General features: G+C 38.3%; 1 protein-coding gene across 4 annotated transcripts in view; it reads left to right on the top strand.

The window, feature by feature from the left end:
- The window catches only part of ALB (albumin), a 39,317-nt gene that overhangs the window by 8,719 nt on the left and 3,124 nt on the right, over nucleotides 1-27,474 (top strand). For 2 of the 4 annotated variants that reach the window (XM_074867013.1, XM_074867014.1), the window contains exons 3-12: nucleotides 17,792-17,835; nucleotides 19,344-19,404; nucleotides 20,232-20,364; nucleotides 21,287-21,501; nucleotides 22,218-22,350; nucleotides 23,433-23,530; nucleotides 24,589-24,718; nucleotides 25,588-25,802; nucleotides 26,340-26,472; nucleotides 27,304-27,401. In XM_074867013.1, the coding sequence (XP_074723114.1) occupies nucleotides 17,792-17,835; nucleotides 19,344-19,404; nucleotides 20,232-20,364; nucleotides 21,287-21,501; nucleotides 22,218-22,350; nucleotides 23,433-23,530; nucleotides 24,589-24,718; nucleotides 25,588-25,802; nucleotides 26,340-26,472; nucleotides 27,304-27,401 (1,260 nt within the window). Of the gene's footprint in view, nucleotides 1-17,718; nucleotides 17,836-19,343; nucleotides 19,405-20,231; nucleotides 20,365-21,286; nucleotides 21,502-22,217; nucleotides 22,351-23,432; nucleotides 23,531-24,588; nucleotides 24,719-25,587; nucleotides 25,803-26,339; nucleotides 26,473-27,303; nucleotides 27,402-27,474 lie in introns of those variants that run through there. The other 2 variants (XM_074867012.1, XM_074867016.1) reach the window with 2 other exon arrangements.

Below are 27,474 nucleotides of genomic sequence, written 5' to 3'. Positions count from 1 at the left end.
TTATTAATCTACAAGTGAAGCTTTCTTTATGTTATTAATCAAAATCCCAGTGAGAGCCGATCCCTTTGTTACAGACTTCCTTATGGCAATTTTCTAAGATTGACACTGGAGTATTAGATGTGGTTTTTTGTTTGGTGTGCCAGAATATTCTAAATAAGGTACACTACTTAACCGCCTATGTGCACTGTCAGTCCCAAGCAGATATACCTGTTTTGTTAAGCAGATTACATTAGAGACAATTGCTTACTTAATGACTATTCCACTCTGAATTTTAACCTGTCATGAAATTATTTCCTATGTTCTGCTCATTTCTTGTCAGCATCTGTATGTGTCAGAAAACTTGCAACTTCAATGCATTGCAGACAGATCTGTGCACTGTTAGCTTTTGGCTTTTATTTTATTTTTGGATTCCAACAAATACACATCCACTTTAGGCAGGCAGATATTACAAAAATAATACTTTTTTAGCATGAGATACTCATGCTAATCAATGCAATGGTTTGACATTTTGTGTTGCGATTTGATTCACTTGCTGACAAGCTAGGGAAGACTCTATTCCAAACTATGCATGCTGCCTTTCAGCCTCCAGCAATGACAGAGACAAAGGTCCATTTCAACCTCCTCAGCCGCATTCAGTAAAAGTGTTGTCAAAGTGTGGTCAGCAGCTTGCACTCAGGTCTTTAGCTGGCCCAGAATGAGTTTGAATGCAACGAATCAGATCCTTACAAGGAGCTGGTTAGGAGAAATGTGTGTTTTAGGGATATAGTGTTCTTCCATAATGTGAAAAAGCTGTGTGATGATACCTGGCTCAACCATGGTGTTAGGGAGCTGAAATTCAGAATGAGTATGTTACAGAAAAAATGGTTAGTGTGGTAGTGGTTACTTTTTTTATATGATGTCTTCTATAAAGCATTTGAGTTTAGTGGCATTCGATATGACATTTAGCTAATAATAATTGTAATCATTAGGTGACAACTTTGCCAATGAAATTGTTGTGATGTCTGAGAATTTAGAGAAGTCTGAGCTTAAGAAAGCAGTCTGAGCCAAAATTGCAGCTCTTTAAAAAAATTAAAAAGAAAATCTCATCTTCTGGCTCAAAGAAAGACAATTTAAGAAATCAACAGACAACAACTTCATAGCTGAATCCTTTACTTTTTCCCCCTCTTGTAACCTTATAAGCTATTTCTGTATTTCAAATTGAAATAATTTTCCTTTTCTAACCAACACATGATTATTCCCAACAGTGTTTCAATAGAGTTCAATTTCAGACCGCTTAGCTGTAAAAGAAACTGCAATGATTTAGAGCTAAGGAAAAAAGTCAGATGCTTCCCAGTATGGTGGTTTCTGCTCAGTGTTTGACAAATATCTTGTGCTGGGTGTATTCCCCAATGCCAAACAAAAGGAAGCTAAACGTTTTTGCTATCAGCACTAATGCAGGAGATTTATGGATATGAATGCTAGTTTCACTACACATTGTTCTACTTCTCTCATATAAGATATCCCTTAATCCCTTAGTGACCACATTTTTAACAGATGCTGTGATGATAGGGACATGAACTACCTGTATATTTTTATTTGCTGTGTGTGTCGTGCATATTCACAGAAATGGACGGGTAAGAGCCGTGTGGTTTGTGAACTGCTGGCTCTGCAGACCTAGATAAAAAAAGTCAGTGGATCCTAGCTACAGTGTAGCTCAGGTAGAGTAACAATATTTACATTTCTTTCCATCTTTTCCATGAGGGGGAAAAAAAAAAAAAAAAAAAGGATAAAATCATGACATATTGAAGGGGTATTTTATTCTGAAGAATGGACAGCATTTCTGCAAGGAGCCTTATTCCATCAGGCTACTGCTAGGTGTTGGTACTGCTCCCTGCACAGCCAAAGAGCAGAATGCCAAAGGCCCTGCTGGCCCAGTGAGAAAAGGGAAATTGCACAGATGCACCATCTTTATGTATTTCATTAATGTGTCATGCCCCTAATATCATTATCTGATGCTTGTTGAATATAAAGTAGCAAACATTTCTGCAAAGTTTTTAAATTAAGAACACTGCCATTCTCAGGCACCTCAGGATTTCTCTATTGGTACCATAGAGATCCTTTCTGATAGGCAGCCATGGCCACAAACATTTGTGCTATAAACCGATAAAAAGTTAAGAGAGGGAGCAGACACAAAGAGATCTAGCTAAGTAGAAATGGTCGCACAGAACATAAATGGCAAAGCCAAGAATGGGCATTGCAAATGCTTTTTCTCTCTGGTTTTGTTCCTGTGCTGCTACCTTTGACTATTTGCTATAGTAAGTAGCTTGCAGGGTTATTTCAGCAGTATCAGTCTGATTATTTGTAGCCACCTGTAATGTGCAATTGTAGATTCAATGTTTTTTACTTACAGCAGCCTGAATAAAAGAGGAAAGAAAGTACAATTAGCGTAAAGCAAACTCTTACCCTGGTGTAATAGTATGGTCTGACTGCTGCAGTACCTATCAAAGTAGCAGAATTAATCTCTAGATGTTTTTAGATGTTGCTGAGGCATTCTTATGTTTCCACATCTTTCACCAGTGCAACAAAGTAAGGAGCATCACAAGCTTTTTATCCTGGAATAGTTAGTCACTAACTGGGAATAGTTTGTAGCAATGACGTCTCCGATTAACTGAGAGAACAGCCCTTTCTTTGCCCACGGGAAGATCACGTTTTTCTCAACGTTGAGCTGCACGGCTTCTCTGTGCAGAAGAGTGTTATTAGCAGTAGGTGGCATGCTTCTCCCGCCTGAGGACTCGGAAGAGGCTTGCTGCTTGTTAACCCAAACTAGTTCTTACCGAATGCTGATACCGGTTTACTTCAGGACGCATAGTAGCTTTCTCTGCCAGAGCTCTCTGTTAGAAAAGGATTAGGCTTAAACATCGGTTTTAGATTAATCTCAGTATAACCTGAGATAGACCTGCTTTTTACCGTCTATACTGTGCCTTTTGCATTTATGCCAGAGCTCCTCCCAGCCTGTACTTTTCCCACAGCTCACTGCAACAGCCTTTCCATCTATTAGCGCTGTCCCATCTGCACTAGCCTTCACCTGCAGTTTTGAGTGGATTGTTTGACCTCACATGCAGGAGGTAATTAAACCCACATTAATTCTTTGCTGTGTGACATGGACATTTTCTGTTCTTCTGCTAACCAGACTAAAAATACTTGTGTAATATGATGTGAAATAACTTCCTTAAAATATTGTAGAGAGTGACTAAAATCCATATGGAAGGATCCAAGATATTATATCTGTTGGCAGTTTTGTAAATTAGTCCCCTACCTTCCAAACCCAAGGCCTAATAAAAAGCCTTTTGCATGAAGAACAGCATCCCAGTTGTATCCACTTGTGTAAAATAAACTGTTTCTGCACCATTGTTGACTTCAGTGGGGCTATACATTGTGCACACAATTAAGCTCACTTGTAATTCTTATCTTTGAAGATCCACTGATATAAAGGCTTGCTTGCACAGACCTCATGGCAGGATAAAGATTTCAATTTTGACCTGACATGAATGAATCTGTGATTTTAGATGTTACTTTACTCAAAAAAAGTTTGATTGTTGCTTGATTATTCATCAGATTCTCATCTTCTTTTCTTAGCTATCTAGTTCTCCAATCACAACTAGAGTAAATAAGCAGTGCGGTTTTCAAAAGCACACGTTTTTATCTAACTCAGTTTCCAGTGAAGTCAGGCGAGTTTTAGCACTGACTTCAACATGACCAGAATTAAGCCAATGCTGAATATGTTTCAAAATCCTACACTGAGGACCTGATAACCTTATTGAGTTGTCAAATAGCTACTCAGGCAATATCAGTGCCCAACAGACAGGAGTCTCTAATTTGTCTCATTAAATCTGTCCTTACCCAAATTAAAGTGCAGTTATATAGTAAAAGGAAGAAGGGAGTACTTGATTTTCCTTTCAGAAGTGGAAGTAGATAGATTCCTACTTCATAACCAGGAATCAAATAAAATAGTCTCCTTTTTCTTTGGAGAGAAAAACAAAACAAAAAACAAACCAACAAAAACAAACTACACAGAAATTCCTTGGGAAGCCTTAGTCTAAATTTCACCTTCTCCACACCATAAGTTTTAGGTCCAATGTTACATCATTCTGGATTGAATATTATGACCAGCTTGATCATGAAGTTTTATTTATGTGGGTAGCAAGATAAAATGACCTAAGGCCATGTCAGTGGAGTTTTTGTTTGTTGCCACATGGTACACTAGCTGTGTGTTTTTTCCAAAGAACAGAAAATTCAGTGCAAAGTTTCATAAATAAGTGCCATGAGGACTGATAAAAAGACATGTTATCAGTAAAACAGTGAAGGTTACTAGCCAAGGCTTCCCTATTTGTTGTTCTAAAACCATGACAACTACAAATCTTTTATAGGGTCTGGTTCTGTAGGTCTTAAAAAAGAAAAAGTAATTCTTGAATTTCCATAGAGATGGTATCTTAATTTTAGAGGCAGACCTGGTGACAAACTTGTATCTTTTTTTCTCTTGATTTTATACTTGGTTTACATGGTCATATTTTTAATGGAAGGTCTGTTTACAGGGTATCTTCTTACTCACATCTGACTATTGCATGAAATCAGGTGCCTACCAAAGCAGTTCAGTTTTGCAGGTATAATTCACATCACATCATTCTCTCTTCATTCAGTTTCATGGGATAGTCAATGTAAGACAAAATGAGGCCTGCAGGATCAGAAATATTGTTCTATTTTGTGTTAGTGGGAACAGCATTGAGGATTCTGAACTTACACTGCCAATAACAATGGATCCTTCACTTTCCATATGCAGGATTTTAAGTGAAACCCCACTTCCTCATGTACAGCCAGTTTTGCTTATGTTGTGCTCCTTTTTATACAGATTTTCTGACAGAAAAGATGTTCACAAGGAACATGAGGCTTGGTCTTTTTAAGACATATTGAACTTTGTATATTTTCTAGTGTAAGATCTCCAGGAAATCTATTAATCATCTTTTGGGTGACTACTTCAATCCTTTCAAGTTTTTAGATTTAAGATTGTTCTTTATGATTGGCAGGATAAATTCAACACTCAGATTTGCAGCTTGGAAGACGTGGAGTGGGAGTGGGTTTACAAGTCTAAGAGTGTCACTGGGACTAATACAATCTAATACAATCTGATCTGCACATTCCTAGAAGTCTGAAGAGAAAAATAACCACCACTCTAAAGGCTAAGTCTGTCACAAATAGCCAGTCTTAGTCTCTGAGAAGAGACATCAAGGTCAGATGGAGTAGCTGGACTCTGTCGTTCCTAGTCTGAGAAATGGGCATTTGTCCGTGTAGGTCATAGTTGAGTACTATGTTGAGTAGGGTAGTAGTGGTGTAGTTTGCTAATTTGTGTTGAATTTTTATTGGACATAGGTCAGGGTTAGCAGATTAAAAGATGTTTGTCATTTGAAAGGTTTGAACATTTTAAACATTCGCTCTTTCTTGAACTGCTTTGGTTGTAGATCACAAAACACCATCCCCAGGGACAACAAATGCGTTCAGAGGGTAATTTATCATGGATTTGGTTCTGACATAGCTCAGACTCCTGTTGGGAGTTTTACTGTTGTCTTCAGTAGGAGCAAAGATATGCTGGTGATATTTCTGATCAAGCAACCATTATAACATAAAATAGACCTGGTCTACCTATTTACCGCACAGTTTTCATATAAAATGTCAATTAGTTGAATCCAAAATGGCTCAGTGGAAACATCAGAGTTCTGATAAACTTTCATGAAATCCAAAGTTATTTTTCATGTAGAACCATACTGGCTTTAACAAACCTGCAGGGAGGCAAGCCCTGTGCTTCTAGGATTTCTGGCTTTGGGGCACTCAGTCAAATGAGCCAAGAATATCAGTGTTCTGGGATGCCAAAGTGTCCATCCCAAAACTCTTACAGTGCTGACAGCAATGAGGCTACAGTGCCTGACCATGAAGCAGGACCTTGGAGACCGTGAGACTTGTGTTCATGTCAGGCTCTCATTTTTCAGGCTTCCTGTTCTTATACCAGGAGCTGCGTTCCAGGTCTTGGCTCAGCACTACGCTCTTCGCTCTGCTAGTAGGAACTGTGAGAAATTTGGTTCAACACATAATTTGTCCCAGGTCTTGGCTCAGCACTAGGCTCTCTGCTCTGCCAGTAGGAACTGTGAGAAATTTGGTTCAACGCATAATTTGCACAGCTTCCAACTTCCTTTCCCAGGGAGCCAGGAATGTGACAGCCTTAGGTAACGCTGACATGGAAAATACTTATTAAGGCACAGGAGGCAGATATAACATATAAATCAGGTAATATGACTAGCTATTTATGAGCAGCAACAGGGGGATATCTCCCCCTGTCCCCCATTACCAGAAGGGACACAGGGCAGGATTCCTCTCTGAATCAAGCACCTACTTTTGGTTAGATGACACGCGTCCTTCACTCCATGGCTATATTGACTACATCTGCACTGCCTTGAAAGGAAGCCTTGAGTCTCTGCAGCGAGAATAGCTCAGGTGCCTGTATTGGGGACACCTGAAGCTTAGTAAGACAAATCCCACTCTGTGTTTCCAGCACTCATAGTTATGGAGAAAAGTCAGAAACCTAAGTTCATTTAAAAGTGCAGGAGCCAGATAAGGGCAATTCTAAATTAACTCTTATCATTTATTTTCATGAGTTATTTCTGAGACCTGTAGATAGATTATGAATATGCTTGACTGGCAATATTGAACCACTGTTGGTATTAGAATAAAAGGCATTTGAACAGAAAGCAAATGTCAAGGACTGCCAGCATGGGGTTGGAGGGCAATATAGAGGAATGGCCTAGCGAGTATAGCCACTGGCTAATTGATCCAAAAGACAACACTAAAAGCTTCATGTGCAAAGAATTCGTTAATATTTCTTTTCACGAGTTGACAAGGATTCTTGGGTTAGCACTCAAATAAAACAAAACAAAACAAAACAAAAACCAACACAATTATTCAGACTTTGCAATGCCACAGATCTATCTGGTGCCTCTTTCTAATTCCTTTGATGTGACTGTCTGGACCAATCTTTTTATTATTTAAGAGAACCACATGAACTATTCAGATCTTTGCTAAGCTTAACCACATTTTTTGGTCTTGGATGAAATTTTTCTGATTCTTGGAATGTAATGAGGAAATTTTAAAATCAGGTCTTCCTGAAAGCTCTCAAATTAGGTACCCCAAATCACTTGTCTCCTTTGAAAATCAGAGCTTGCAAGCACTACTCTGAAGAAAAAACAAACAAACAAACCAACCAAAGAAGCAACATTTCTTCAGTTTCATACTATATTTTAGTCACTTCTTTAACATTGGGAATCTCAGGTTTCTAGTATTACATGCTGTATTGTAACAAATACAGGTAAAGGAGATCATAGGAAAGAAAACAACAACAAGAAGGAGGACATTTGTTGCTACTGCTGCAAATCAAATTATCTTCTAAGTGATCATTACGTGCTGATAATATCATTGGGAGTTTGATTCATGTTTAAGGTAGTACTGGACCTGGAACTACAAGCTAGAGATCACCTAATAAATGTGCTCTGTTTGAATGCTGCTTGATAAGCTTTTAGCTGTTAAAAAGAATTGATTTTTCAGACAGAAAAGTACACATGCTTAGGTTTGACTAATTGAACTTTGCTTCTGAGACTAAGGCAAAAATGTTGAAATATTTCACTGTGGTTTTGGATTTCACCTGTGGGGACAGAAAGCTTCACGTTTAATTCATGGAGCCTCAGAATTCATTACAGCAGAATAATATGCAGAAAAGGATTATCTTTTTATGTCAGTGCGTAGATGACAGTGCCAACTTTCATTTCTTAACCTGCCTGCTTTAAGAGAATGGAACAGGCTCAATCCCAGCTGTAGCAGGCCTGCTTGGCACGCTGCAGAGCTCTGGACTCCATTTCTTCCTGTTTGTCCTTACTCCTCTGCTCTAAGAGTTTCAGAGTTCCCTGCTGCTATGTCAGGAGGCGGGTCCTACCTCTACCCAGATGCTGACTTTGAGGAAATTGAAAACCTGGGTTCTGATAGGAGTGCTGAAAGGAGCAGTATTTTTGAATACAACTGTGATAAAACTTTGTTAGGTATATAGGATGTTGAAAGGATTCTTCCCTACATGTTCATCTATCTTGCTACAAACATTCCTCCAGTGATGAGGACCTACAAATGGCTCTACAAATGTCTATTCTTCTGTTAAAGGTGCCCATTCAGGCCCTGACTCTTAGCTAAAGAAATTCAAAAGGCAGTAGGGGATATTGGAGGCAGAAAATGCTACCCCTACTCCAGGGCTTCACTTAAAATAACTATCTTTCCATTTTTCAAAGTTTTGAGGGCTTTACCTCCTGGAGTTGCTTACTCAGAAATGGAGGAAAGAAAGAGAACAGGATCCCTCTCTTTTTCTCCTTAATGCTTGAACATTTACAAGTTGTCTTAAATAGATGAACTGGCATCTTCCCAAGAAACAAACCAACATTAAAAAATCCAGAGGCCATAACAGAAAAACCAGCACAAAATCAGGGAACAATTATAGCAGTGACACAGATTCTGTTTCTACGGAGATGGACATGAAAAAGAAAATATTTATCAGTTCTGCAGTTTTTAGGCCAGAATGAGAAAACTGAAGGTTTATGATGAAACTAAACGAAAAATAGGACAAAGTAAGAGTATCAGCACTGCTGAGGGGCAAAGGCTGTCAGTGATGCAGTAACATCTGGGTGTGCCAGCTGCAGAAGGGGGAGTCCAGAAGTCCTACAGCCCCACTAGACATAAAGCAATTTTTTCAGCTCTTGAAGTGTTTCAATTTGGGAGCAAAATCAATGGCTCCCAGAATCATTAGTTCATTTTCAACATGCTTTTCTTCTGATTTTAGCAAATACACCTGCTTATGCTTAGAATAAAGTTTGTAGCCATGTTTTTTATAAATTGGAGGTCACAGATAAATGTCTTAAAGGAATTCAAAACAAAAAACCCCAAAAAACATTTCCTGCCTGCCGTTCCTCAGAAGTTTTCAATATCTCTTTCATTGCTAAACCTGAAGTATGTCAAACCTAGGAAAGAAGTATTAACAATCTGTTGCCAAACAAAAGCCTTCAGCTTTGGCTCTTGACTGAACTGTGTTCACTGAATGGTTCTTCTATACTGCCAAAGACCATCAAGCTGCAGTTGACTGCAGTTGCACTTTTCCAGGCACAGTGCCACCAACAATTTCTTTGAGGTCAAATGCCATTTATTAGCTATCAGAAACAAAATAGCCATGATGGAGGCAGACTGTTGAAAAGGATGAACTGCAGAGACTCTAGTGAGAATTTTCAGAAAACTTACAGCAGATCTGTTAGAATCATTAGAAATATATCAAGTAGGTCACAGCTAAACATAAGCATAAGTAGAGCAGATTCAACAACAGTTTATCAAACATGGAAGCACATGAAAAATATATCAAAACTGGTGGAAAATGAAACACAGAAACAACAAAAAAGGGTTTAAACAAAATCAATGCTTCATGTGCTATTGAAAAAACACACCAACAAAATGTATGTTTCCACATATATCAGCTATGCCAACGGTTTTTAAACGGCACCTTAAAGAAAAATGCAAGCAGCCACTAAGAATACGAACTTCTGTGGAGATATGACATCAGCAGGATATAAAACAGAAAAAATAGGTAGATCATAAAACTCAGAAGAACACAGCTCATGCAGCAGCATGGAAATTGGAAACTGAGTGCCAAAAAGTTTCTAGGGCACAAGTGAACGTACTGGATTCCAAAGGCCTCCAGAGAATTATGTAAGAGGAAGAAAAAAGATCACCACTGACAGTTGTATCATGAAGCAAACATCAATCACACCACTGCAACAATTTAAATTTCAGATAGCATATCAAATTTATAAAAAATACTGAAACAAAAGGTTCTTTCTGATAAGGACTTCATGAACCAAGTAATGCTGAACCTAGGATAAGTCTTTCCTACATCTGTTTTGTAATTAGATGTGCACTTCACTCATGCCACAACATCACTCTGGTGTTTTTTGAGGGATCTTGTAACTAGAAATGGAAAAAATTATCAAGCCAGTACCTTATCTATTTTGCAGATTACCTAGTTGTATTGACAGAAAAAAAAGTCATGGGGACATAGAAAAAAGAGACTAATTCAGAGAAGTCACAGAACTTGCCAGCTGATAGCCCTCACAAAAAATTGAATGCTGTATATTTGGGTAGATTCAAGCAATTTAATGCATTATAGAGGAGTCAATATGAGTCAGTAAGGTATTACCTCCAAGGCAAAACAAAACCGTTCTTGTACTTGCTGCCAAAGGATGATATTGGCAACTGTTACTTGATAACAAAAACAGCTACAACACCACATTGTGGATTTCATGAGACAAATCGTTAGGGATGGTAGAATGCCCCAGGGATCAAGTGTACAGGATTTGAAGAGCAGGACAGGAAACAAGACTCATTAACAGGACTCAAACGCTTCAGACCTTAATGTTGAAATGGAGAATATTTTGGATGTAAAGACAGCATAACAGGAAGTGTAGCAAGGTATGAACTCAATCTCTTCTCTTTGATCAACGTAAGCAGGAAAGGTGGAAGAACAAGGCAATTTCTGGCTCATTGCTGCACCATATATGATATACTTGCTGACTTATCCGCAGCTTTCTTTCAACAGGCAAAACTAACAGAGAAGATGTCCCACATCTAAAAGATATTATTACATCATATCAAAGCCTTCATTAAAAAATATTTAACATGTTTTTTTCCGTGTCAGTCTAGTGTATACAAACCCTCAGGATGAGTAAAAGATGGAAATGCAAGAGACGCAACTTGTCTAAACGATAAAGCTGAGAGTAGGGACTAACTTGCGCATTCTGAAATTCGGTGATATTCTGCAGTGTGAATGAGTAGACAGCTGCAAAACACTTTGCCACCGAGATGGGGATTGGGACATTGTTTCTGGAAATATGGCAACCAGGAGCTTTCATATTAATGTTACTAATACTCACAGAAAAATGTACATGCAACTGAAGTATCTTGTGTAATAAGCTCCACCAGCATAGCGGGGAAGGAGAGTCTTCAGAAAGTACTGTAAATAATCAGAAGGCATTTTTATGAAGTACCCTATGCATCCCCAGAACACTGACATATGTTGTTCTTGGAATAGCAAAGCTAAAACTGAGATACTATGAGATGCATCTAGATGATTTCTCACACTGCAGTCGTATATGATGAAGAGAAAGCTATGAAAAATGCATTTTTCTTCCTAAGGGAAAGGATCATTTAAAGCAACTATATAGGAGATTGAAGGCAGGAACTTGAAAGAACAGTAAGCTCTGATCAGAGGGTCACAACTGCTACTAGCATCCTAAGGATACTTGGAAGATCTGCTTATGAAAAAAAGGCATCATATACAAGCAACATACTATTGAGAAAAGTTATTCTTGAAAACATTAGAGTAATTTTGACTTCTCATATGCAGATAACTGTAAGAGAGATGAAAGACCTGGTAAACAGCTGTGTCATATATTGGAAAATCCAGGACCAGACAATGAAAATGTGCAACATTCCCAGTAGAGCTCAGTATACATCAGGAATGCACATAAATTATCTCATACCGTAAACCGTCATCCTGGTTTTTGGAAGTGATATTGTCAGATACTGCTGCAGTGATTGCTGTAAGCAAAGCAACATAGCATTTCAATGGATACTATACCTACACTTCAGTAATTGTTTTGGAGCAGTTTGGTGCAACTTGGCTGGAAACAGACATTTAGTTGCATCTTCGTTATATCGCAGCCTGTGAAATAGTAAAGGTAAACTACTGGGTAAAATTCTCAATACTGTTGTAAAGATCACAGCAACAAAGAATTATACACAAACGCTACAGTGAATAGGAAAAAGCTGACTCACAAGCCTGATGCTGGAAGTCTTAATATCACTACCGTTGCCAGTGAAGTAAAGGACAAAATAGAAAGAACAGGAAAAGTGTGTATTGTCTGAAGTGTGATACAACGAAGAGATGAACAGTTAGCAGAAAAATTCAAGCATAACACCATACATGAATCATTTTCAAACTGTGCACTTGACAGTAAGTGTCTGATGAACTGATACCAGCTTCTTCAGGGGAGGCAGCACTGAATTCACTTTAATGAAGCTAGAAGTCCTTAGAAACCCCTTAATGAGGAACGGTAATATTGACAATATAGAGCATAGTGAAATAGGCAGCCTACAGAGATCTGCTCACCAAGACACAGAAAGAAGACTGACCTGCACTGGCTTCTCCTCCATCTGCTCGGGAGGCCTTCCCAAGGCGTTTAAGGCTAGCATGGTGTGAAAGAACCTTTTTCCAATCCTTGCCACAGTAAAGGCCTTGTTAACAGGTAATTAGGAAACTACCTAAACAAAAAGAAAGGAATAACTTAAAAAAGCAGAGTCCTTCATATGTGTGTGTGTGTCTTAAGGCGGACTTTGGAAGGTATAATGTGAAATTATGCAATCAGATTACCAAATTCAAGCTTAATTTTGCAATGTGGAAAACATACATCCACCATATGTAACAATAGATATACAAAACATTTCCATATACATATGAAAACCATTTCTTTCCAGTATGCTTTCAGCATAATTAAAAAAGTGCCTGCTTTCCAGATGGACTTGATGAGTGTGTAGAGGGAACAATGAGGTCTGCACCTTACCCTGCCTGAGGTCTTTCTCCCTCACTTTGCAGTAAGCACCAAATACTGCATATTCTGGCCGCTCTTGTCTGTTTTCTGGATTTTGGCATGAAGTTCAGGTTTGCAAAACTATTTAGGTGTTGAGGATGCAGATTTGTGGTCTTGAATCTGTTCCAGCAGAGGACTACAGGAATAAGACACTAAATGACAAATTAAGCTTATTGGAATTAGGTGTTTGAATCATTTAGGTGCAGTGAGATTGTGAATAGTCATTCTGGTTGATTTAAAAATGCTTATTTGAATGAGAGAAGACTGTAAAACTGCAGATGGGTGGCTGATCACCCAAGATGCATGGCTTAGCATCAAAACTGAGGGTGTGTCCAGAAGATATGCCCTGTCATGGAATGCTGTTAGCTACACCTTAGCAGGTATCTGCCTATTCTGCTACAGTGATCAAATCCTTACCATGTTTATGTTTGCTCATCAGATAGGCCTTCTTGCTCATTTTATATCTATGAGTCCATCTCTGTTCAAATAAAAGACATATATCTGTTTGAGATGTTTGACTTGTTTTGCATGGGAGCCAAACATCAGTGATAAGAATAGCAAACATAATGCACTAGAGCAGGAAAAGACTGGTACTTGACCATGTGTCCAGAACTGCAGACATTTATGTTCAAATAAAAGGTATATATCTGTTTGAGATGTTTGACTTGCTTTGCATGGGAGCCAAACATCAGTGATAAGAATAGCAAACATAATGCACCAGAGCAGGAAAAGACTGGTACCTGACTATGTGTCCAGAACCGCAGACATTTATTTAGACATATACTGATAATTACAGTTATTTAAAAAATGAGCTACTGCCCAATGGATAAAAAATATCAGCTAAGCCACATGTCTGTAGGCACAGTACTGGAGACAGGAGATGGGAACAACTTTTTCAGCATTATGTTACCTCCACCTGCAGGCAGGTGAGAAGTAGCATTCTTTTTGCTGGTTCCATCCACTTTGGCAGAAGGCTATTTTTCATTTTGAGGAAGAAAAAAAATTGCTAGTTGGCTGCCCTCCTTTGTGTTATCATTAGATATGTAAAAAACCAAAGCAAAACAAAGAACAAAACCACCTCCAAAACAGAACTGCTGTTACTGGCAGTAGTTGTGATCCTGGCACATGAACATCTCTAGGTTTGGTGTTTATGTCACAGTCCATTCACACAAAAAAAACCTTTTGGACTTTAAAACAAAGAAACTGCAGTAAATAAAATTGAGGGCCACAAAATTAGAGAGTTACTAATAGTTGTTGAGACGTCACTTTGAAAAGGACTTACTTTCCAAAAGTGCTCTGGCAGTTATTGTTATGACAATATATCAAATTTGTTGCTCAAAAGTCTCATGCAATTTTAGTACATTTTGGTCCCCATGTGCTTAACCTTTAGTAGGAACATTAATCCCAGTGAAATATGAAAATCTTTCCCTTCAACTTCTAAATGCTTTCCACAGTTCAAGGGCAAACCACCTGAACATAGAGGTGAATGGGTGGGATTTTTCTGTTAAAGGAGATGTTATTGTAAAATTCATGTCTCAGAAATTCCTTAAGAGCTATGGCTCTACCATGGCATCTCTTAGTCCTTACTAATTATGTTGCATCTAGCATAAGAGAGTGCACAGCACAAAATGAAGCCTGGTCATATGCAGACAGAAGCTGGTTAAATAGATATCCCTGAAAGTATTTCTCCAGTGGGAGTCTGAGAATGAACTAATCCACTTTGTATCTACTCTCTCACTTTGCACAGCATGGTATGATGGAATATTTAAAAATGATGCATCCTTTTTTTCCAGGTCAATTACTCTTGGAATTACTGTCCTTTTGTCCCCCACATCTGAAATAACACTAGTTACCATCTGTAACTTTAGACATAAATGTGTGTGAAAATGCATTCATCTTAAAATGCAATTGATATGTTCCTTTCTGTAATACCAGCACAACTTTGTTGAAAGTGTGCTCAACACAGTATGGAAGAATTGAGTAACAGGAAGCTCAGTATAATATTTAATATTGTTAAACAAACATCAGCATTGGAGTTCAGATCTCCCTTTCAGCAGTTATATGAAATGTTGGCATGAAGTACAGGACAGACAACAGAAGATATCTAGAAATAAACATGGACCCTGTATTACAAACTTACATATTAACTCTAGGGGACCAGCAGTGTTCTTGCTAACACTGCACAATGCTGCAGGGGAAAATTCCAGATAGCTTTCAAGATGCAACATTACATATTGAGACTTTTCCTTATGCTAAATTTCAGTGTAACAGAAAATACTTTCCCTTCTCAGTCCTCAGCTGTCATTTTCTGAAGACTGCTTTGCTACAGCCTGAGAACATTTCACGAGCTGTTCTAAGGCATGATTTGCCACTACCACTTTTTTTCACGACTTTGACTTGGTCAGTGTTCCTGTCTGGTTGCCTTTTACAGTCACTTTGTGGCTATCAGCAAGACACCTAAATGTGTGCTTATATCTCACTGAATGCTCTGTTAAGATTTGAAAGGAGACACAGGTTCAAGGCTCAGATAAATCAAGCTGATGTTTGCAGGAAAGTTATATTCCATTTTTACAGTGGCTTTCATTGGGTGAGAAGGTACTTGTCAGATTGCTGAGTTAGCTCCTTGCATTCATCTTACCTGAGATCTTGGAAAAAGCAATGTTAAGCCCCTGTATCCACCATTCTACCTCTCACCATTTATATCAATGCAAAATGTGTGCAGAAATTTCCAAAATCAGACTGCCGATACATCCAAATGTCAGTGATTTAAGGGACTGTGCAAAAATATGCTAGGTAGTCTTCAGTCATTCTGAAGGTTACAGGTTAATCAAAAAGATCCACGTTTTAGTGATGGGTTCTTCTTTGACAGAGAGATGTGGTCAGTAAAACCAGTTACAGACTGAAGTGTTTAACCAGCTCTTTCCCGTGATTTTGTTAGCCTCAAGCAGCACAGGTCTGAAAGGTCCAGACAGTTCATCATAATTCCCATCATTCTCTAGAAAGTTGGGATTTTGCTACAACCACCTGAAAATAATCCCTATTTTTAACTTTATGACAAAATCAGGGTGCTTTTCTGCAAATTTGGCTTTCCCCCACCATCCTTCATGTAAGAGTTATCCAGATAACCTTTAATTCCCAAAATAGAGCCTTGTTCCTTTAAATCACTAACAAGTATGCTGTTTTTTGCCTGCAAAGATGTCAGCAGCAGACTGGGGAAAATGCAAAACTTTTTGGCAAAAGCAGCAGCTAGTACAAATTTCATTGTATCAAACTATTCCATAAATTCATCTAAGTTTTATGTGGTTATTCATGGAGAACAAAATAGTCTTTCTGAAAGTTAAGATGCATTGCCTTGACATTTTTCTAAATGAAAATTGCCTGCAAATATGCTTAGACACATCATTTGATTTATTTAGGACCTGTTTAAAAACTCAAGTTCAGAAACAAAGGGTTTTTGTTGGTTTTTTTTTTTTTTTTAGTATTTTCAAATTTCCAGAAAGCTGAAAATTGAATTGTTCATACCACTCCCAGTAGGAATAATACAGAGTTGTGGTAAAACTGCCTACCTGAGGAAAAAAAAAAAAAAAAGAGTAGAAAATGGAACCTTAAAGACTAAGGAAGTGTTAGAAGACCTCGTTCTAAGTGATACCAGGTGGGTACTTGCTACTGGAAGCAATGAGTTGCAAGGCAGAGCATGGCCTCCAGCAGCTCACTGAGAATACTTGTGTGGGTTGACATCCAGCCACTGGAGAGAGATATTCATTAAAAGAAAACCATAGTACTTTCCACTGTGGATCTACATCACTTTGCATGCAGTAAGGATCCAACCTCATACTTGTTTTTTTTTTTGAAGCCTCTCACTGAATGTTCTGGAAAAATAATTTCAATTTTATTCCATGTCCCGGGGCTCCATGCAGACTTCACAATTATTCCTGTGTCTGATCTCCTAAGTTATCAACTAATCAATAGAGAATTTTTGAAGAGGAGAGCAGTGCTTAAATAAGAAATTACTCTTGGGAAGATGTCAGCACAAATGAGGAATTGCAAAAATTATGAAACGACAGCTCTTGCAAATGTTTACAAGTGTATCTGGCAGTTGTTAGGATCCTGATGAATAGCAGTATCCACAGAAAACCAGAATGGGACCTAACAAATCAGGTGCTCAAATCAGCCCTTTGGCTGTTTGAGCAGCCTTCCTCTTGGATGTTACCCTAAGTGTATGTCCCAAAATTCGAAGTGAGATACAGTCTTATACAGTGTGAAAAGGTCAGTTCCAACCTACTGATACAGCCCCATTGTCTGCATGAAATTGTTCCACTCTGGAGCAACATATAGTGTGAGATTTCAGATTCCTTGCTACCAGTTCCCCACTTTTACCTTCTATTTCTTTAAGAATTTGAAAGCCCGTTGAAATTGGAGGTGCTGTTTTCCTGTGTCTTTGTGCTTGCTGCTGTATTTTAGCAATCTGTATTTTTTATAGAAAAGTTTAGATGAGCCGTCCCATCTTTGTAAAGTGATTTAAAACTAAAATTCTCTAATTACAAGCGAGTATGTGGACTGGGTCCTATCTGGTTGAATTATTACTGTACAATACCAACCTGCTTTGCTTTTGAACAAATACTAGCAAAAAAAAAAAAAAAAAAAAAAAAAACATGGCTATAGGATTAGACTTGATGACTTTTTTGTCTGATGCCTTGAACTCCTTGTTTGTCATTTGATAAGGAAATTTACGCAAAACTTTATCTGGTTGGGTGCTGGAAGGTTCAACCTTTTCAGGACAAAAAGGCCCAGAGTAACACATAATAAACAAATAATATCAAATTCATTTTTGGCAAGGACAGACCAAGTTTTGTAATCTTCTTCAGACTAAATGGAAATCTACAAATGCCAACTCTATGGTTAATATTTTACAGATACTGGTAGTAAAAGGTATATAAGCAAATGCTTTCCCTTCAATCTTCCTAGCATTTCTGAGCAATTTTGCCCACACCATAATTTGCAGCCATGAAGTGGGTAACGTTAATCTCATTTATTTTCCTCTTAAGTTCTGCCAGATCCTGGAATCTGCAAAGAGTTGCTCGAGACACAGGTAAGAAAGGACTAATTAGTTGTCTTTGCAGTCTTTGTTATATCAATTTAATGTCTTTAATGCAATTTCACAAACAATTCTTGCAAGCGTGATCCAAGGAGAATAGAAAAATTTGGTTGACTTGAAAAGAAACTAAATGAAGAAGTTGTAAGGAGATGGGTAGAACACTGAGGACAACTTAACTGAGCGAGTAAGTTCGGTGACATCCCTTTGCAACATCAGTGTAGTGCATGAACAGGTGATGTTGATTATTCAGAATCTTACTTTCCAGCATGGAGGAAGTGGAAGCACTGTGCTTTTGGAAGTGCTGTCTTTTGAATGGTAGTTCATAAGCAAGCTCCTGACCAATTAAAGGCAACAATATTCACACAAGCAGGTCAAAAATCCAAAAATCTACATCTCAGTCTGGGCTGTAAGAAGGCTAGCCAAAAACTCCTCATTGTGTCATTTCTACCTGTACTGTAAAACTTTAGACCTTGGTCAAACAAATATTTCTGCAGGCAGTCCTCAAAATTTTTCCACTTTTGATTTTTGTCTGAAACATGAAAATACTCAAATTTAACAAAACTGAGTTTTCAGGAGCTGGCTGGAAATGCCAGTGAACAGCAGTAAAAAATCTTTAAATTACAATTTTCTGCACGGAAGCCCTTATTATCACAGCAGGTATATTCTGTTAGGTAAAGGAATTACCCTTCATGTTTTCTAAATGCTCCTGAAAGGTATTTCTAGAACAAAATTTCTAGCTCATTCATTAGTGTGGCCTTATGCCTCAGTATCTGTTAGGAAAATCTTGTGGGAGTCTTCACCAAGAGCAAGGTATAATTGCAACCTGTATTTGTTACTGTCAGGACCAAGTGAAGGGATCCTTCTCATGAAGAGCACAGATGATATGTACCAAGTGGAACAAAAATATGAATCTGCCAAGTTAATAATTTTGTGTTCAAAAAGAGAAAATTCTCCTAATGTTTGCTCTAATCAAACTGCAGCTGCATTCCTTTATTTGTAGTGTAGACTTGATAGTCTTGTTGGTTATGCGGAGGACATGTTTGCTAACCCTTAATAGTAAGCTACAGAAATAATTTTGAATGTTTGTACAAGTATGTCCTTACAGAGGTAAATATTGTGTTAGAATCCTAAAAATCACATGATTGACTTCTTTCAGAAAGATGAGTGTGTGTAAGAGTTAGGTATCTGCAGACAAACGGACAAGAGTGGTCATCTGAGACAACAAAGAGTTCAAGGTGGCCTGAAGAAAGCTTTAGATTGAAGTTCCCAGAAAAACAGTACAGATTACCCAGGATGGTGTACCAAAGGTGGGATTTTACAAGTACTCAGCATTAGCTTGCTCTGTTTCAAAACAACTATATTACTCCCTTAAGTATAAGAGCTGGGTGAATGCTGAACACTTCTGAAAACCTGGCCCAAGGTGCCCAGAATGTATACTTTAAGGGGTCCGGCACAGGCAATATGACCATGAGCATCATTGTTCTTGTCGTTTTTCTTCCTAGAACACAAGAGTGAAATTGCCCATCGCTACAATGATTTGAAGGAAGAAACATTTAAGGCTGTGTAAGTGAATGTTCAGCTTACATTTTCTGATTGTTTTCCATCTCTGTTGATACTGGACAAAAAAGGGAAACTAAAACACACTGTATGAGCTAGTGAAGTGTATATGTCTCACTGAAGCATGGCACTGAGTTAGCCTTCTTACTGTTAGTATACAAAGTCTATAGATATTTTAAGACCTGCAAAAGTCATGATGACTGTCTTGCTCTCTGGGAAAAGAACTCCCTGCAAGCCTTATGAGAAAACCTGTGTTCTTTATGTGAAAGGAAAATAGGTATGAGTAATACAGTCTTGATAATCTTAGGATGGAGAAGAGTTATGCTGGATTGAGACATTACCAAAAAAAAAGAAGCCCTAACAAACCACCAACCTCAAAAAACAAACCTGTGACAGGTTTTCTGAGACAATTCAATGATTTTCTTTTGAAACTGGTTTTGGGAATGGCAAAGGGCCCTGACACAAACGTAAATACTTTTGAAAGAAGGCATCTGAAGATCATAACCGGTAACAATGACGAAAACCAGCTTAGTTTTATCAGCATATTTGTGAATGCCATAAAGTGGCAGAAAACTCACATTGTGGTCTTTTCTGTTTTGTTTCTAATCTATTATTCAAGACTTTCGTTCTTGGGAAGTACAGTTATACACATTTTTCAGAAAGGAGGTGAGATGAGGAAGGATAGGGAATCCAGTACTATGCCCTTCATGGTACTCTGTTTAAGCATTTGTGCATGTCATTTGAACAAACAATTTTGAATCCAGAAGCATCTTTGAAAATATTGACTGTTATGTTTCTTATCTCCATATTCCAAAATGTGCTTTGTATTTCAGTACCATGATCACATTTGCCCAGTATCTCCAGAGATGTTCTTATGATGGATTGTCTAAGCTGGTGAAGGATGTTGTTGATCTGGCACAGAAGTGTGTGGCCAATGAGGATGCTCCTGAATGTGCAAAACCACTGGTAGGCAGTGAATCCTTTGGTATTGTGTTTCTCCTGGCTCTCTGCAGCTACCAGAATCATCCTTGCTGAGGATTTATACCTGATCCTTTCAGGTGTTGCTGTTGTCATTGACCAATGATCAGATTTTGCTGAAACAAAGAACTTGTTTTTGTCAGGTTCTGAAAGTCTGCCTTTCAGAAGTGCCTAAATGTTCTGTGGAGCCATGTATTGCAGCCCAAACACCACACTTTGGCACATTAAGTTTAGCATTGCCTAGAAATTAACATTAGCATTTAGTACCAGTACCCCAGCTGTAAAATACAGGTCTAATTCTTGGTATTAAAGCGACCAAAGCGTGTTGTGGGTTTTCACACTGGTGTGACTTGAAAAGGTAAGTGTGCTAATTTAAGGTACTTAGTTTAAGAAGTTTTATAAAAACTCCTCTAGGACCAGGTAACAAAAGAAGTTCATAGGTACATAAGATCCCTGGATGTCTAGCAGGTTCAGCCTGGCCCTGCAAAAAGTTAGGTGCTTGTTTTCTTCCCAGCTCTAACATTGAGCCCAAAAAACATGACTACATTAGTTCTCCCTAAAGGTTTCCCAGGCCAGTCATCAAGTAGAATATCAAATCCTTCTTCAATTCATCTGAAAATTCAGTTTAGTCAGATTATAAGTAAAAGGAGATCACTGTCTTGCACAGAGTATTTTAAATTATAATTAATTTTTTTTCAATAAAACGTTGTAAGAGTTTTGATATTGGACCACATGAAATAAAACTTTATGAAATTGTGTTGAAAACAATAGATTGTTCTGATCTATGGTCTAAATTCTATCTAGTAAAAATGTATTTACTTTTCAATGTGGGTTTTCTTTTACAGATAAAGAGAATGTAGATTACACTGTCTATAAACAATAATTCTGACCCTCAGCATCTCCCTTATAGCCCTCCATTTTCCTGGATGAAATCTGCCAAGTAGAGAAGCTCCGCGACTCATACGGTGCAATGGCTGACTGCTGTAGTAAAGCTGATCCTGAAAGAAATGAGTGTTTCCTGTCATTTAAAGTTCCGCAACCAGACTTCGTTCAGCCATACCAAAGACCAGCTTCTGATGTGATATGCAAAGAGTACCAGGACAACCGGGTGTCATTGCTGGGACAGTAAGAAAAATGGCCATTTTGTACTGTTTAAGTATTTGTGGAGAAGAGGGATCCCCAAGCTATACAAAGAGTGTGGACATGCAGGACATTTGGAAAAGTTGCAAGTATTCAACCTCATATCTGCATGTATAAAACAGTTGCTCAGTCATTAAATAAGCAAAGCTCTCATCATGATTTTCATTCTAAGCTAGAGCAGGTTTTTCCATTCAAAAATGGTCTTTAAGGGATCACATTTTATAAATCTTGGGGGACTCTTTTTTTTCCCCAAAAAAACCCTGAAAAAATAGTTTCCCGTATTAATTTAATAATTTATTGCTCCAGCTTCCCATTCCCCCCATTGTAATTGGAAAGGATGAAGAAAGATAACAATAAAAAGAATAAAAATTGACGATAAAATCTTGGTGAAATGGCCATAGATCGATTTTTCACACTCAAAATCAGAATTTTCAAGTATTTGACAATGCATTTTAAAAAAGCATATTTACATCAAACTAAGTGGCTGACAATATAAGGAGTTCATCCTTCCATTGTTGTTATTGAGTCCTGCATTGGAAACAGTTGAGATTTAGCAGAGCATCTACCATTAGTAGGCGTTACATCACTAAAGTAGATTACATTTCTAAACTAGAAATAAAAGTTATAGAAACTGTAAGAGATTTAAGGCCATTTGCTCTTGTCATTGGAATATGTAACTTATGTTTTCCTTTTCCTTATAGTTTCATCTATTCTGTTGGAAGAAGAAACCCCTTCTTGTATGCCCCAACAATCCTCAGTCTGGCTGCTGATTATGAACATGCACTTCAAACCTGTTGCAAAGAGAGTGACGTTGGTGCTTGCTTGGATGAAAAGGTATATCAAATTTTTCACTGTGGATGAAAACTAACCAACCGGTCTGCTACATAAAGCTCTCCTCTCATCTTAGCAGCAATTCTTTTCAATGTGAGAAGTGACTTTAAAAGGCTCATGTTAAATTACAGTTTATATTTCCAAAACTGTGTTTTCCTGGGGTGATTTTCAGTAAACATTTGTATATGGCTTCATAGAAACTGAGATGGTAAAAAAAAAATCATATTTTGATTTTTTTTTTTAATTGAAAAAATAACAGAATCAAACTGTAGGTAATTAAGCTTGTCTTTTTGTCCCTTTGCTAACACATTATCAGGCAGCTGTGAGTATTGCACAGATGTACTGAATCCAAATAACGTGTAGCACTTGGGATTTTTCATCTGTGGTAAACTGTAGCGAGAAGGCATGCTACTGAAGAGGCACTAGGGCAAGACAGATCTCACTTGGCAGCCTAACATGCCATCCCCACATCCAACGTGTAGGTGTACGAGAGGTCTCTCCGACCCTTCCCCTATTTGTTGCCCAAGCAAATGGAGGAGAAAGAGTGAGAAGCAGGTAGAATCTTCCTGTTCATGCAAATCTTTGCATTAAGAACTTGTAGAGAAGTGTCAGGATTAATCATGTGTTAGCCCTATGAATCAACAGCAGATGACTTCCACATAGCTTTGCTTTTTAGAGAACTGTAGCAAATATTTCATGTTAACCTTGAGAATGGCATGAGCCAAACTTTCCCTTTGTCGCAAACTCAGTCCCAGTGACTTCTGTGTAATCACTGTGGTGCTCTGAAAGACAACTTACACTCCTTTGAAGCCACAGGGTTTCAATGAAATTAAAGTATTTGGTGAACAGCAGCATGTCCATAGAAGAATTGCACCGTATAAGATATAGTGTATAGACTAGAAGTTAAGTGCTGATTGTGAACTGGTTAGAACTACCTAAGAAGTTCTTGGTGGACTTTGCATTTTATCAGAGCTAACTGGACCAGAACCTGCTGTGTTTCTGAAGTGGGATTTTCAGATTTGCTTTTTTCTCCATCCATTAGATGTAATGAATCTAATGTGACAATGTTCATCCTGTTACTATAGGCACTTGCCATAAAAGAAAGAGCCAAGAAAGTAAGCATGAAGCAGCAGTATTCTTGTGGAATCATCAAGAAGTTTGGTGAGAGAACTTTCCAAGCAGAGTAAGTTCCAATCAGTTTTTTATAAAAGTAGGCTTGTTAACCTGAATTTGAAACTATTCAAGAGGAAAACATCAGCATATACAATTCACTTCAGTATGCTGAGTTTGAAAACTGCATTCATGGTACTTCCTAGCATGCTTCTGACTGAGGACCACTGTCCAACAGAATAGAGATCAGTGGGTCAGTCCTTCAACACTAGGCGATTTCTTAGCCTATTTATTTAAATGTGGAATTTAATTCTGATCAGGTTTCTGCATAAAGACTGGACAAAAAGGGAACCTATGTATTTCAGGCTGATAGGGAATATTAGTAAAAAGATCAGCCGTGGGAGTGACAGAGAAGAGCACCATCTCTAAAACCAATCTAGGGGATGCGGAGTTAACTGAGGGAGTGGCACTCAGAACCAGGGATTCCAGTGTGTTTAATCTACATTTTTGCCAAAGCTGTGTGCCAATTCAATGCCTACAGCTTTTAGCGATAGGCACATGAGTAATCAGCAAAGTAAGTTGCTTGTTCGAACCTTAAAGCCATCAAAGAGTCAAATTTGGTGAAACCACAGTTGTTGTCAAAGGTGCATTTTTAAGATTAAGAAAGACTTTTGCAATTAATAAGGATCACCTGCCTAAGCATAAGAACTGCTTTCATTCCGCAGCTAGTCTAATACACTAACATTGGCTATGATTACTTTACTAGATATAGTCAGCTTTGATTTAAAGGTTTAATTAGGACTACATACACCTGTGCTAAGTAATCTAGAGATGCTTTACAGTCACTCAAGAGCAATGGGGAATTCTAGGGTGTGATTCTTACATAGACAGCTCGGATAGAACAGAAGAATCACTAATGTGTTTCTTTCTGCCTATTTTAAAGAAGCACTGGGTTACTGGTGCAGGTGTCGATGCCCTTTTTCTCTAGCCACCAGAAATTAGGTGAGAAGAATGAATGAATATTTGCTTGAAACAGTGCTGATCTACGGTATCATAAGTGTTAGTGACTTGCAAGGTTTTTGTTCAATATGGAACTTTAAAACAAATGTATTTTTCTTCTTTTCCACCTAGTAAACTCGCTCGCCTGAGCCAGAAATATCCCAAGGCTCCATTCGCAGAAATTCTTAAACTTATACATGACACTAAGGCGGTCTACAAAGAGTGCTGTGAAGGCGACATGATAGAGTGCATGGATGACATGGTAAGCTAAGTATTTTTCAAAAATCTTTACATGCTTGAAAAATATTTAGGAAGACAATAATTTGTGCAGCTCTTCATTCACAGTCCAGGGAACCTGTGCTCAATGCTGCTCGAAGGTTCCTCAGCCCCTGAAAAACTCATGGCCAGCTCATCTGACTGTTACTGGAACTAGGTTTAGGACCAGTTCCGCATCTAGCCCTTTATGATCATGAGGGCAAGGAGCTGTTACGTACAGTATAGCGTGTGTGTTTGGTTGAAATAAAAACATCAGGGAGATTGTTTGATGGTATTGACTCACTTCAAATCAATCATAAACAAAGCAAAAGAAAGCAGAGGCAAAAAGGTCACAAATTCTTTCCTGTTCTGTTGTGTGTACTGCCATTAACCCAGCTTTCCTGTGGTGCCAATGAACTCTAGAGAACAGCTTGCATAGGAGGATTAGCAAAACTGTGCAATAGTGACATGATTTAAAAATTGTCCGTCTGGCTGGAACTTAGACACACTTTTTAAACCAGCTGGTGTCCAAGGCTGGCTTTATGGAGTTCTGGGTTTTTTCATGTTTTGTCCTCTATGAGAGCTGGGCACCTGACAGGACTGACAAGATCAGTCAGGCAGCCTTGTGACAGACCACTAAGTGACTTTCCTTGGCTTTCCAGAGTTTGTCTTCCCAAAGTTTCTAAGATTTGAAAGGGAATCACATTCTCCCCCGCGCCTGTGAACATCGTGCTCAGAGACAGCATTTCTTTAGGAAAGTACTAAGTAAATAGATGACCTGAACGAAAAGGGAAGAGTCTGAAAAAGAGAGAGGACATGAATTAATCTCTCTTTAAATTATTATAGCTTGTCTAATAACATGTTTTAATTTTACAGGCAGAGGTTATGACCTATATGTGCTCTAAACAAGAAGTTTTCTCAAGTAAAATCAAACACTGCTGTGAGAAGCCAGTTGTGGAACGAAGCCAGTGCGTTATTGAGGCAGATTTCGATGACAAACCTGAAGATCTCCCTTCACTAGTTGAAAAATACATACAAGATAAGGAAGTGTGTAAAAGGTTTGAGGCAGGCCATGATGAATTCTTGTCAGAGTAAGTAGTGCCAACAGTATGCATACTTGTATTCAAACTTTCCTGCAAAAGATCCTCTGTCTTTTCTGGGCTTCAGACTTTGAACCACTGGAAAAACTGTCCCTTTGGGTGTTGCAGGTGCATATGGAGAAAAGAGATGATCACATGGAAGTCCAATGTAACTAATGTAGCTTCGACCCTATCTGAACCCCTAATTTCTCATTCATGCTTTGTAACACTTTCTGTTTGGCATTGTCCTACTTAAAGCTTTATCAGTGCCTTTCTTTTATTCAAGGGCTTTGTGCATGCCCACATATGTTATCTGCGTAAGAAGTATTCTGTTCTGGGGAACTATTTTGTTCCTCTTACATATGCCCTGTTGGCAGACAACAGAGCAACCAAAAAATTCTACTAAAACAAGCAAACAGCGTTCCAAGCTCATTGTCCACCTTACCTGATCTTATCTGAAGAACTGTCATCGTCAGTTACTGTGTTGTGCATGAAGAAAGCAGCATGTTACTCGGGACCTCTAAATCTGTCAATTTGTGTGTCTTCCAGGTTTGTTTATGAATACTCACGAAGACACCCTGAGTTCTCCACGCAGCTGATTCTGAGAGTTACTAAGGGATATGAAACACTCCTGGAAAAGTGCTGCAAAACAGACAACCCTGCTGAGTGCTACGGAAATGCTGTAGGTGCAAAGCTTTGTTTGCAGATAACTAGAATGCTTGGTCAGTACCTATCATGAAGCAATTGGGTTGAGAAGCCCCTAGGGAAGAGCAGACAGAAAGCATTTTGAGACACTAATCTCAGGGGACGTTAGTGTTCTGATGGGAGATGAAGCAGTCCAGGGCCCATGACAAGGATAAAGTTTTCTCAGATCACAGAGTAACTTTGTAGGTCACCTTATGAAATTTCAGACTAGTCTCATTCAACTGCCTGATGCCTCAGAAGTTATTCTGCTTGTCCTTAAGAAGACGATTAATAGTTGGTTAGCTGAATTATTCTATGGGCTCCACCGCTTATACTGAGTATGGCTGCTCATGGATTATGATGGGAAGTTGTATGGCCAGCTCACACAGAGACGCCTAAACTTAGGTCTCCTAATCTTCGACTGAATCACAAGTCACAGTACAAGTTGAGTCACTGACAGCTTTGGCCCAAGGATAGAAAGAGGATGTTCCACTCACGGCTGATAGTCCTATACTTGAAAAATATTAACCCGATTTAAACAAGCAAACAAAAAAACCCCCATTGTCTAGAAAATAAGTCCAATAGGTAATTAATTTAAATTAAATTTCAAAAATCTTGCTGCATTTTTAAGGGAATTTCTGTTCAAACTTAAGACTCACATAAGAATCAAGTCCTCCCTAAACCATTCAGGCTATACAGAAGTGATTGGTCTTGCAAAATGGGTATCTTATAGTTACTAAGATTTAGAAGAGGTCAAAGGGTGTATTTGTATGACTGTTACCAAGATGTCCTGCTCTAACATTACTAATAAATTTATACTTGTTTGCAGCAAGAGGAATTGAATAAACATATCAAAGAAACTCAGGATCTTGTAAAGACAAACTGTGAACTTCTCACTACCCATGGCGAGCAAGACTTTCTTAAAGCGTAAGTACTTTCTGATAAATATTCCTGAGTGTAAACAATGATGCTGGCTTCTTTGGGCAAATTTATTTGGTCT

Source organism: Strix uralensis, chromosome 4, assembly GCF_047716275.1.
Source record: "Strix uralensis isolate ZFMK-TIS-50842 chromosome 4, bStrUra1, whole genome shotgun sequence".
In the NCBI taxonomy this organism is placed as follows: Eukaryota; Metazoa; Chordata; class Aves; order Strigiformes; family Strigidae; genus Strix; species Strix uralensis.
The sequence above is the reverse complement of the archived record's forward strand: the minus strand, read 5'-3'. Positions and strand labels throughout refer to the sequence as shown.